We start from the raw sequence: 13371 nt of genomic DNA, 5'->3' as shown, positions 1-13371 counted from the left end.
GGAGAAGAGTGCTGGCACAGTTGCCAAGCACAAGCACTCAGAAGCCCAGAAGACACAGCTCCACCATCAGCACAATGCCTCAGTGTCCAAACAATGAATTCATATAGAATATATTATTCAAATGACATCACTTGCCTACTCACCTTCTGAAGAGGCACAAGGAGCAGACAGACAGGCAAGCAGGAGCAGACAGGCAGACTTTAGGTGTCTCTGTTCACTATTTGCCCTTTATGTAAGTTCTCTGCCTTTCACAGAATAAAAGTTGAAGCCATAAAGTATTTAGGAAGATAAACTTGACAATGAAAACTCCACTGGTAATGACTCAAGTGGCTGAGATACCTACTATAAGGCATTTTCCAAATGAGAGCCCTGCACAGTATACTGAGCTTATCCAAGCAAGGAAATTAATTTATTTCAGAAAAAATAAACCTGGAGTCTAATTCTTAAAGCTAATTCCTACTGTTACCTCATTATTAGAGACCTAGAAAAATAAGTTATGTTTCACTCTTATCAGAACTCACCACAAGAGCATTAAGAGCTTATATGTACACTGGGGTCAAGCTTGCCAGGAGGACAGCCATCCAATTCACACACTCAAATGTGGATTTTTAACAGCTAAAATTACTTAAGTCCTCTAAAAGACCCCTCTGAACACCGAAATAACCTACAACAAATACCCAGAAAATGAGGCCAGTCTCTCTTCAGCTGTCACCCCTCAGCTGCTCCTTGGTGCTCTGGCAGCTACTCCTGTGTCACAGGCTGAGTCAGTCAGTAAGAACTCGTTAAGAGAGAGGGAAGGCAATAGTAATGTGAGAAATGAGGCAGCAAATCCCCAAAGAAACTAATGTTCCCTTCCCACCACCTGCCACACATTCACATGAAGCTTTTTTTCTGATTGGTATAGCCTTTGAAAATGTCTTCTTTAATAGAGAAAGTAATTGCTCCCAATCGGAGGTGAGCATACAGCAATGCATTTTGAACAAACCTCCCAAATTTCACAAACCCCAAATATCCACATTTTGTTTCCTTTCCTTCTTCCTTTACTCCTAGCCTGCATTCTGCTCAACACCCACGACTGCTACCAAGTAAGTTATTCAATGTACATGCTGTGTCCCCAGAACAGCACCATGCCACAGAGCAAGTTCAGATCCAGCCCAAAAGCAGAGCAGCCCAAAACACACATTTGCCACTCTCCCTGTTGTGACACTGAACCAGAGCAAGTCAAGGCTCTTCCCTTTTAGTCCTGGCATGAGCTGGACTGGCACAGGTTGCGAGTGATCAGCTCCAGCCACGATAATCTTGTCTGAGCTCTGTGCTCACCCAGTGGCAGATGGGGTTTCCTAAACTGGGGGGCCAAAAACTGATGTCTGCCACAATCCAGAGAACACCAAAGGCAAAATCCTGCTTCCTTCACGTTAATCAAGACTGTGCAGAGCTCATACCCCTTCCATATCTCAATTCCTGCAATACTGGAGCAGCTTTCAGTCTGGCCATGGCTTGCTAGATAAAACTCCCACGCAAGGTGAAATGTTATCTCCACTTCACAGGTTGGAAACCGACAAATATTTAGTGACTTGGGTCGTGACTGTACAAATCAAAGCAAAGCAAAGAACTAAACTTTTACATCTCCAGGCCAAGGCTATTGCTTTTATCACTGGATCATCCTTTTTTATGACCATACCCTGCTCAAAGAGCAAAAAATGCTTCAAAGAGACAATAATCCCATATGAACTGTGTGCTCCAGTATCAGAAGACTGACAAAAAAGAGACAATGGTATCAGTTATTACTGTCTTCACCCCTTCCATTAAGTATCCTATCAAGTTTTACTGCACAAGGTAATTATCAGGATTCTTACACTCTTCACATTCCCATTTATATTAAGTACCACTAAAAACTCATATTGATTTTTATTTTTAGACCCTTGAGAAACATGAGTGGTATTGTCATTAAAGGAAAAATCCATGTCAGGTTCTTAATTTTCCTGGTTTGCTGCCTTTCCAAGAACTTCTATTTTAATGTGTGATTAAATCTCCCTGAAAATAATTTCTGTGATTAGTTTAATGAGACAGATCACTGCACTGGCAGGTCACTTACACTGAACTGTTTACACTGCATAAGATTTTTGGTGCTATTCAAATGTAGTATCAAGCAACATCTTGCTGTAGACCTCCATGCTTTTAAATAATGAAGAACCCAGTCTAAGTGTCTCAGACCTCCTCTCTCTGAAATCAACAGTCAGGCCTTGCTCATCTCAGTGGAAGCAGATTCTGAAGCCAAGAATGCACCAATTTCTAACTGGTTTACATGAAGAATGTATCTGCCCCAGAAGCCTGCCAGGAATGTTCAGCTGAGAAGCACATGCATGCAGTGCACAGAAAGTTGGCACAATTTATGCTTGTCCAGGGAAGCATTTTATTATACATCCCATTAAAAATACACTGAGGCAACATTAGAATTAGGAGCCTATGGGACATAAGAGTCAGGAAACACTACTCTGAAACTGAAGCACATCTTTTCTCTTCAACAATCTGTCCAGACTCCTAAACAGCAACATTCATCATCCAAGTGCCCTTACACAACAATTCAGTTTTCGGTGATGTGGGCACTGTAACAGCCCACCCTGACATCTGCACTGCTCCACCAAAATCCCACCAGGGGCAGGCACTGCCTGTGAGCCACAGAACAGTCCAGAAAGTTTCACTTGTTCAAAGCTTTCTCTAATTACTCTGAAACAAGAACATGTTCACAGGGTCTGGTGGCCCACAGCAGGCACCCTAACACACAAATGTCTCCTTGTGTAGCTCCCTATGGGCTGGTACATGCACCTGCATCATGGGGATAAGGCATGTGACCAGATTCCTGATGTACAACCTGCCTAACACACTACAAACTTCCAGAAATCCAGACCTGCACAGGTGCACCAAAACCAGCTTCCCAGCACCCACTGTCTGCCTGTGTCCCAGAGGCTCTACATCTGAAGGCAGATGCCAAAGTACCCACCGAAAACAACCAACATTTTATTTTGAAAATCACAAATGTCATATATGACAGGAACAAACGAAAATTAAAGGATCTTTCCATCCACATTCAGTGCTGCTGGATGCTTGGATAACGCACAGGCCTTTAACCTCTACTGCAACAACTGCGTTGGTTGACATTTGAAAAAAAATCTCTGATTGAATCATGAATTAGCATGGAAAAACTTTATTTATTTATAAATAATATAATTCCTTTATTTATCACAGGCTGCCAATGTTAGGCTGCTGCTGACCTATGCTAGAAAGGCCATTTTTTTCAGGCTGCAGAGTAGATTATTCTTCAGCCTTTTCAACTCGTGGCCTTTCTGTTGATGCTGCCAACAGACATCCCAATTAGAGCTCACAGCAACATAGCTTGCTTTCACAAGGAACCAGTGGGGGTCTGAAAGGGAGACTTATTTATTTACAGTTGTAAAAGATGGTTTGAAAAAATAGATTTGATTTTGTGCACACATTTTGGGTTCACTTTGCTTCATATTTAAAGTGAGCAATGGATTCCTACATCCCAGCCTCACCACATGCAGCAGTAGAAAACAAAAACACTGAAACCAGTGATGGTGAGCTGGCAGGGAGAGAGCCAAGTTCACTACTTGGTTAGAAGCTGAGGCCTTCTTTGGTACTGGGCTAATTGGTTGGGATTCTTAATAATGAGTTCACAAAGTTGCTTAAAACCTTGGGTATAAATGCACTGGGCGGGAGCAGGGAAGGAGTGAAGGATGAGAAAAGCTGTTTTTCAAAGCCAAATTGATAAAACCACTCCCTGTGCAATTAAAAACCTGAGCAGCTGAATAGCTGACTTTGGAAAGCAGCAACTGCATAATTTATTGGGTTGGTTTATAAAGGTAGAGAAAATAGCCGAGGACAGGAAAGGAATTTCATGGACATTTCAACAACACATGAAAACTGCGGTGCACTTTATCATTTCAAGGTTTATTTTAGCACTCCCTTCCATGGGAGGAAGCAAGCAAAGGTCTATTAGGCTGCATTATCCCTGCTTTCCCTCTTTATCAATGGAGGAAAAACCACAACAGCTCCAATATCCTACTAAGGATATTGACTTTTTTCCTACTATAAATCCTGCAATCAGCTTATAGAGTCTCTGAAGGAGCCCTATGAAGGGACTGGGAAGAACACAGGTTTAACCTGAATTTTAGCTCACATACAAGGAAGAAATGTTGCAGGAAAACATTTTAATAGTTTAATCCTTTATAAAAAGCAAATGCACACTCATACTAACAGTACAGCCAAAGCACTTTTTTCTCCTCTGGCATCAGTACTGGACCACAAACTTTGCTCTGGCTGATGGGGAATGAGAGAGGGCAAAGCGGCCCCAAGCAAACATCAGGGGTGACTGACTACAACCACCAGCCAGCACCAGAGACTCCTCAAATCCAAGCCTGCTGAAGGTACAGGGGCAGGCTGCAGCTCACAGTGGCACCAGGATATTATTCTGCCTGAGGCTGCAAGAACAGGTATCCTTTAAAACAGCAGCAGTGTCACTTGTGTTAACAACACATAATGAAAAGTAACTCCTGTGCGTGAACAGCAGACACTTCCAGAAAACATTTCTGAGTTGACTTGAATTTCAATCCTGGACTTTAAACACCTTTCAGTGGCATTTGAATTGACTTATCAGTGACTTGGCTGGGTTTATTTTGTGACTGAGATGTGATTTGGATGAAAATGCTGAGGAAAAATGCAGAAAGGATAAATGTGTAGGGGTTTTATTCCTTCAACAACACACAGTCAGAAAGACTGAAATCCTCACTAATTTGACAAATATTTTGGACAGAATTACTTTTTAATTGCACTGGACTCAGCAAACAGTTTGATGAGGAAACTGAAAACACAAACAGGGCTTTTTTTTCACAATCAAGGAACTCAGGAGCATTTTAAGTCCCAGCGAGTCCCTATGACACTAAAGCATTTAACAACACTTGACTGGCAGCATAACCCATATTTAGAGACATTCAGAACCCAGCTGTCATCTTGGGCATCTAAATAAATTGATCAGCTGTAGGCACACATATCAAGAAGCACATACAGACATGGAATCATTATTCTCATTGCTAGCAGAAGCTTATCATAAGCAGCAACGGTGCCTTTAGTTATGCTATAGTACAGAAATAACTTTGGTTGATGCAATAAATCCTTTGTTATAGATTCAGAAATAGGTCCACTAACCTAACTGCTATCTCAAATATGATCAAATATGATCAACCCAAATGAAAATGCCAAATCCTTTGGGAGAGAGGGCCCTTTTTTTTGTTCCTTTGTACACTGCACAAGAACCCAGTTTTTGGGTACAACAACACATTGAAAAAACACTTCAGAAGTCTGCAAGACTCCAGTCTGGATATATCCAGGATAACACTAAGCTCACCACCAGAAATTATGGAATTTCAGCAAAATACTAAAGTAAGGAGCATGACATTGCACACCCTTCACAGATGGCTGGGGAGGAGAGTGCCTTCAGAGCCTGACTGGCTGGGTCACTGTTTACCTATGCTAAACATTCAGATTTATTGAACATCCTCTTAAGGGCTTTACAAAGGAGTTTGAGAAGGTTAGAAATCCTGCTCTGTGTCCCCAGTGACCTGTGAAAAGAAATCAGGATGAACTCATCCTGCCCACCCACACTCACCCCAGTCACTCAGGGCTGGCAGTAATGACCTGCAGCAGCACATCTTCTGTTTAATGGTTGTGATAAATTACTGCACAAAAGAGATGGTGTCTCTGATCCCAAGAGGTGCAAGTTGCATGCTGCAGACCTTCCTGATGTGTTTAAAACACACTAGCTGCTCTCCCTCAACTTAGTTATGCTAGGCAGCACTTAAAATGCTGCCATGTCCTTGGGCTAGTTAGTGCAAGTGATTGTAAATAATTACAGTGTGGTCCTCAGGGATGATCATTAATAGCCACAGGCATGGAGACCCAACTGGCCACATCCATCACAGTGCCTAATGGTGCAGTTCACAGGTATTTACCTGGGATGTGTTTGGTTCAGCTGTATCTTCAGCACTGGGGGCAGGGAGCAGATAAAATGCTGCCAATTCCCCACACACCTTTTCATACTACGCTCTATTATTAATTCATTGGTCATCTGAATATGCAATTAAAGCATCACTGAAATAATTCTCTTCTAGTAAAACAGCTCCTCATGTATGTGAGATGGTTTGGGCTGGGATAGAGCTCATTTTCTCCACAGTAGCTGGTATTGAGCCATAAGCTGGATTTGTGCTGGGAACAGTGTAGATAACTCAGGGATGTTTTAAGTATTGATGAGCACTGCTTACAGAATCCAGACCTCTCCTGCTCCTCACCCCATCCCACCACAAGGAGGCTGGGGGTGCACAAGAAGATGTCAGGGAACACAGCTGACCCCAAATGACCACAGGGATATCCCAGACCATATGGTGTCATGCTCAGCATATAGAACTGGGGAAAGAGGGAGAGGGGGGGGACGTTTGGAGTGATGGAGTTTGTCTTCCCAAGTTCAGAATTATGTGTGATAAAGCTCTCCTGGGAATGGGTCAAGCACCTGCCAGTCAATGCAAATTAGTAAACAAATCCCTTATTTTGGTTTGCCTGTACATGGCTTTTGCTTTTCTTATTAAATTACCTTACAAACCCATGACTTTTCTTGGCTTTACCTTTCAAACTCTCCCCCATCCCACCATGATGGAGCAGCTGTGTGGGGCTGAGCTGTGGCTGAGGCTAAACCACAAGAGTGTGCCAGAAAAACTCCAAGTCACATGCTGTGTGGTGACACAGGAGTTTAAGTACTTGCTAATTCCAGGCCAGTGCTGAAATCCCCTTGATTACTCTTAGTTACACAGAAGTATATCCTGTATTATGAGCTTATTTTATAGATGTTTCAACTTTTTTTTATTAATACATTTTTAGAAAAAAACTTCCTCAGCCTGAGCTACCAAGGTTAAAATAATTAAGATGCTCACTGGTTTTGCCACTTCTTACTGGAATAATTTATCTCCTAATATTCATAAGGTGACACCATTAGCACATTTAGGAAGTGCTAAGAGAAGAGCTTTTAATCATGGAGATAACTGTTTATGATAGTTGTCTGTCATTAATTAGTTTGCAAGCCTCATACTCCCTGCTGAGGATGCTCAGAGAAGATTCTTACCACCACAGATCTTTTACACATGTACGAGCTGGATTCTGCACGTATTGCCATAACCACCTGAATGTAAATAAAATGCCCCAAATATTCGAGTTGCATTTAAAATGGAGTTGTTCTGGCAAGGAACACTCTTCATCTCAATTCTGAGCAGCTGGAAAATGTTATCAGAAGATTGTGACAGCCCAATTAGAGCTTTTGATTTACTTTCATAACAGCATTTGCCAAAGCACTGCTGGTACAGAATGCCCCTTAGAACAAAACATGCCTGTCTGGAAGCACCCCCGCTCTCAAAATAAGTAATGCAATATTGTTACTCCTAAAACTGTGTTCTTGAAAATACTAATAAAACACTAAAAACTGAACAGAATCCTACTGAGATTTAAAACTAACTTGAACTTACTATAAAATTTGATTGCAGTCGTATGTATTCATCTATTTTTAATCTGGCTTCCTAAAGGAATAAGTTTTGCTGGGCCAACTGTTGATTTCTTCCCCCTCTTCCTCCTCCTGAATACATGACCAGACTCTCCCCATTTACAAACTCAAAAAAAGGCAAAGCTTTAAAGTACTACTAAGTGTGAACACGTCGAGAGAGAGTAGACACTTCTGCCATGTCATTGTGCAGGGAGAGGGAAAGGAGGCAAATTTAGGAGTTCCATTTGTGCCTGGCAGCAGCTGCTCAGCAAGCTCACAGCTGCCGAGGAGCAGCAGCCCCTGCTGGCACTGGCACACCGGGGTGCAGGGAAATCTGGGGAAGGAAGGATTTGGGTAATGAAGGAGAACTCCTGAGCAAAGCAGGCCCCAGCAGTTCTGCTCCTTGTGTTTGGGGTTTCAGAGCAGGCCTCATCAGTTCTGCTCCTTGTGTTTGGGGTTTCAGAGCAGGCACTCATCTCCGGTCCCACTGTCATTAGTACAAATAATCCAGGGAACACAGTGACAGAACAGCAGTCAGTCCCCTGCTCCAGTGGACTAAATTCTTAGACATTTCACCAGGCAGAGGAAATTCATTATGGTATGTTTTTCAAATGAGTCTTATGAGCAGACCTTCAAAAAAGGTATTTTGGAGCTAACTCCTGCTGGCTTAAAGGGAAGCAGGATTTCAGCCTCTGTGCCAAGACCCTCAGCTGTCAGCACACAGTCTGCTTCCAGAGTCCTAACCTTTAAATCTATGCACTTGAAAAGGAACATCTCACCCAATACTGCTGCCAGCACAGCAGCAAGGGGAGACAGAAGCTGTGTGTCACACAGTGTAGCAGATTCAAGCCTGAATTGTCCATCACAAACACAAACAATCAGAAGAACCAGATATGCAGCTGAAACAAGTTACATCCACAGTGAACTAAGAGGTTAATGCACTCTTTTCTTCCACCCAACAGCATCCAGGAGGGCAGTGTGGCCTTCAGCTTCCTGAAGGCAATCCACTTTATTTTATTTGTCAAGCTAAAACCTCAAGTCATGAAAAAAAATCACTTCAATGCATTTTCAGCAGAATAATAAGCAGTATCACCACCAACTCTGCATTAGTTATCCAAGTTCTGGGGTCTTTCTAAACTTAGGCCTAGTTTTGGCACAGTTCAGCACAATATATAATGACAATCATCCTTTACATTGCCAGAGAAACTGTGGCAGAGGAGTGAAAATGCTCAAAATGACATAGCAGCAGCCATGGACAAGAACCCAGGAGCTCCGGGTTCGACTTAGCTGCTCAATCAATCAGAGTTCTGCTTTGAAAGCAAACAGTACCGAAGAGAAGTTGAAAATGGGAAATCATGCTGTAAAGTGATGAGTACCCAGACTATTTAAGCATCATTACACTCCTCAGTTATGTTTTGACTCAGCCTACAAAGTGTCCCTTTTCCAGAAGCACATCTCCATCCTAAATGTGAAGTCAGCAACTTCACAAACATTTCATGCCTTGTGTATTTAACAATCATCACAAACAAGAAAAGCCTGGACTTTAGAGTTCATGGTTCTGTGAAACTTTCACAGAAAAACATCACTAATTTTGTTAGCAAGCATTTGGCTCAGAGTACAGAAGAGAAAACAAACTCACATGGTGCATGGAACATCACTAGCACAGATGAATGATCTTTTATAAACTTGTCGAAGTCCTCATCGGTCAGGTGATAAACTACATTTTCTTCATCTGCCCAGGGAGTCTCTGGAGCCTGTGGCTCAGGTGCCTGTGGGCTACAAGACAAACAGACACAGCTTAAAGGCAGCTCTCTGGTGCTAAGCAGTCATCTTGGCAAGTCAAACTGTAAGGAACCACTTTGTGCAGATGTTCACACATGTCTGACACACCAACTCTACCGAACAGCTTCCATAATTGTACCCATCCAGAACTCACAGGCACTGAAACACAGATAAAACTGGAGGAGGAACAAAAAAATCTGCAAGAAGCTCCTGAGGACAGATCAGCAATGGAAGGGGATGGAGTGAGGAGATAACCAGACTGCTTGGTTATTACATTATAGAAATCAAATGCATTTTCTATTACTCTTTTACCCTCCTCAGCAGGATGCTCCCTTTCTCACAGCATTCCCACTTTGTAGTTCACAGGAGTCATTGCAAATGAAAGAAAAAAGCAGTGAGCAGAAACAGCCAATTTAACCCGTCACCTTGGATACTGACAGCGTGATTAGGGCCGGCAGAGAAAGGAGGAGCAGTGCTGGGACCATGAGCCAGCTACACACACCATTTCCCCAGGAATACATGGTTTTACCCTGAACAGCTCTTGGGAGCCAGGGAAGCATGCTTATGTCCTCACTCTGCAGTGGGTTTGTAGGCCTAACTCAGCAAAGATATTCAGCTGCATGCTTTACCTAAAAGGAAGTGATGTGTTCTACCAACATCACTATGACTGCACCTGAGTTCAGCTGTCTTTGATGGGTCAGAGCCTGCTCAAAGACACAGTGGCAAGTCTGGAAACTGAACCTAAGCTCCTCTGCAGCTCATCATCTCAATAAACAATTGTTTTTGGCTTTTATTAATGTACATTAAAAAGAGAATTTGGCAGCTGTGATCTAAACTATGCTAATTGACATTTTATTTATTAAAGCACTGTTCACAGAAAAGACACCCAAACATAAGAACATTGGGAGCCAGACTTTGAAGCTATTTTTGTCAGTTGCAGTAATGAGTTCCAAACCCCCCCAAATTCCCCAAATTCTTTGGCAAAGTACACGTCTGGATGTGACCCCATCTCTGCTGAAAGCAGATTTACTATTTTTGATTAAAACGTATTATTGTGTTAGCTGCCTGGAACAAGGAATGGCAAACAGATGATAACTCATTTATCCTGCCTTACTCATTTCTAGGCTGAAAGCCTAGCTTGATAAAAAAAAAAGCAGCAGAGATGCACAGATTCAGATAGCAAATTCTGTTGATGTAAGCAATAGGTGTGATCCAAGAATATTAAGCAATCCATGCAGAACTGTGATGCACATCTCTGCCTCCTGCTGCTTCTGTGATAAACAAACCAAGAAGCAAACATCAAAGTGCAAGGTGGGAGCTGCACCTGGCCAAGCAGCCCAGAGAACAATAATCTCCAGGTATCCTGGCAGGGTGAAGGCTTTCCAGCAAACACCATGACACTCAATGGATTTGGGAGCTGGGTTGAGCAGGCAGAGCATGATGAACATGGACACAGTGCCTGCAAAGCACTGGGAGAACATGGAGCTCAACAGGGCCTGGTGTGACCTATTTCAGTCAGGAATTAGTAAAGCAGGGCACGGGATGTTTATTCAAATAGCCTAATTTAAAATGCTCTGCATGCTAATGAGCCTGCACAGGAGGTGGTAAGAAACACCTCAAGGCCTGGAGAAAGCAACAAGCAAAATTTAAAATGTGATTCAGCACTGAGACAAGGCACACCCTTGTCAACACCTGATTAGGATGACAGAAGTCCAGAAGAGTTATCAAAAGATAATTCAATTAAGAGCACAGGACAAGTTGTTGATTTAACAAAGCAGCTGAGGCTAAGGAAGGGCCTGAGGGGAATCTAGAAAAACAGCAGGACAAACTAAGCAGCTGTTGAAGGCAGCAAGAAGCTGCTGGGCTTGCCTACCACTCAGGCTGATACAGCTGTGTATCACAAATAACAAAAAAGTGGGATGTACAAAATAGCATCTCTGCTGGGTTGGACTCAGGCTGTGAGATGGTTCATCTCTACCTTCTCATGAAAACATCTGAATCTCCATAACACAGTAGCCAGTGCTTATTAGGAAGATAAGAAAGGTGAAGTATCTGTAAGACTGATACATTAGCACACTTCAGCATAAGAAAGAAGCACCTTTAATAAGCAGGAGAAGAAAAAAAAAAAAGAGGTGTTGGAGACCTCCAAACTAGCAGTTCTTGTCATGAGAGGAAAAAGCATGGACAATGATTAAAATAATTCTAACTTTCATTAAATTATATCATGTTCTCTCCCACAAATGAGCCTAAGATCACCCACTTTCAGCACTTTACCAGTAGTATTTAGAGGGAAAAAACCAAGAAGAGGGAGAGAGAGAGAGCTGCTTTTCTGCAGAGTGTACTTATTGTCCACACATAATGGGCCATTTCATATGGCTCAGTGTCTGCTGGATTTGCTTCCAAGACTCTACAAGGACAGCACATGCATGCACAGTATAAAAATGCATTGGCTTTCCTTTCCATGGCCCTGCCATGCCCCTGCTCCTCAGAGTAACATTTTGTACAAAAGCAACCTTTCAATATTTTAATATTATGCTATTCTGAAACTCAGCCAGTGCACCCTACAGCTATCCCATTGCACTCCTTGGCTTTCCTAAAGCCCTTGCCATACCATTTTGACTACCTGAGCTGCAGATTCCTCAGAATAGTATACTATTATGTATGCAGCATGTTCAGCCTATATGCAGTTTTATTAATAATTTAATTGATTGTAATTTAAGCATCAATTACTGGCAAAATGTAAGTACACATAACTACTCAACGTGGTTTCCTTAAAGGTTGTATTTATTACAAAACAGGGGCACAAGGCTACTGCTCAGATCATCTTTTGGGCAACTAATAAGCATGCACTAAGTGAGGACAAACAGCTGTCTTTAGCTCTGGACTGCTGAAGTATCAGCCAAAGCCCACAGTGGCTTGTTAGCAGAGATTATCATTGGAAAGAGCTTGCAGCTGTTCTGCTTTCCTCCAGTAGCTGTGTTCACTTGCTGTCACAGCACTGATATAAAGGTACTGCATATTGCAGGGATTATCTGGATATTATGTGGGCAGACAGGGGAAAAAAACACCCCAGCTAATGTTTCACATATGGTAGCCAAGAGATAACCACATCCTTGCAGAATTGAAAAGCATAACAAAGTGCAGGTGATTAAGCCATATCCTTGCTCCAAGGAGTGATCATCTTCAAGTTGCTGGAGTTGCCATCTCCATCGCTCACATTTGAAGACTTAATTGACTACACCAGGCTTAATGACTCTGGCTGAATTCCTCCTCTTTGAGCCACTGGGCAGCACTTGCTTGCAGTGTTTGTAGCCCCTGATGCTAGCAGGGTGCTGCTCTCACTTCATTTGTGGGTTCCAAATCCTGAAGCACTCAGCCTACTGCTGCTGGAGACCCTGGGCTACTTGCAACCATATGTACATCCCCAGCACAGCAAAATATATTTATTCTGAGCCAATTTTGCTAAGCTGTACTACTACAATAGTTTGCAACAGTCTGTTCCTTCCCATGGGTTTGTTTCCTTTCATTAGCTTCATTTCAGTATTGTTTCCACAACTGCAGCAAACAAGGGAGGCTTGCAAAGATGACACCATGCTCAAGAGCCTGGGCTCACTGCAAATGGGATTTCTCCATCACCAGATTATCTCAGCTCTCTCCAGCTCCTCCATCAGCCTCACTGACCATGTGGGGATTTGCACCAGTTCAAGAGCAGCTACACACACACACACACACACACACACTTTTCCTGTGTCTCTGAACTGTTAGTCCCATAGGCTCATTCAGCCCCCAAAATGTTTATGCCTGCAAATAGCTCTCTTTAGGTAGAACAAGGTGCTTTCTACACTTTCATGTCATGACAGCAAACACAGATGTTGTAAAAGTGACTACCTATCCAGGGTGCCTTGATCTTCATTTTGTCACTGCAAGACACTTTAAAGGCTTCAGCTAAAGGCTGATGAGCCAACAAGAACTGCACACTTGCTATATACATT

General features: G+C 42.6%; 1 protein-coding gene across 1 annotated transcript in view; it reads right to left on the bottom strand.

Annotated features, from left to right (window-relative positions):
• The window catches only part of PDIA5 (protein disulfide isomerase family A member 5), a 97630-nt gene that overhangs the window by 39425 nt on the left and 44834 nt on the right, over positions 1-13371 (bottom strand). Inside the window, exon 11 of the mRNA XM_054278400.1 lies at positions 9237-9373. Within this exon, the coding sequence (XP_054134375.1) occupies positions 9237-9373 (137 nt within the window). The remainder of the gene's footprint in view (positions 1-9236; positions 9374-13371) is intronic.

This window comes from Melozone crissalis, unplaced genomic scaffold (assembly GCF_028551555.1).
Source record: "Melozone crissalis strain CALT ecotype California unplaced genomic scaffold, PUWL_Pcris_2 ptg000023l_1, whole genome shotgun sequence".
NCBI classification, from domain to species: Eukaryota; Metazoa; Chordata; class Aves; order Passeriformes; family Passerellidae; genus Melozone; species Melozone crissalis.
Note: the sequence above shows the minus strand (reverse complement) of the source record. Positions and strands in the feature narration are given on the sequence as shown.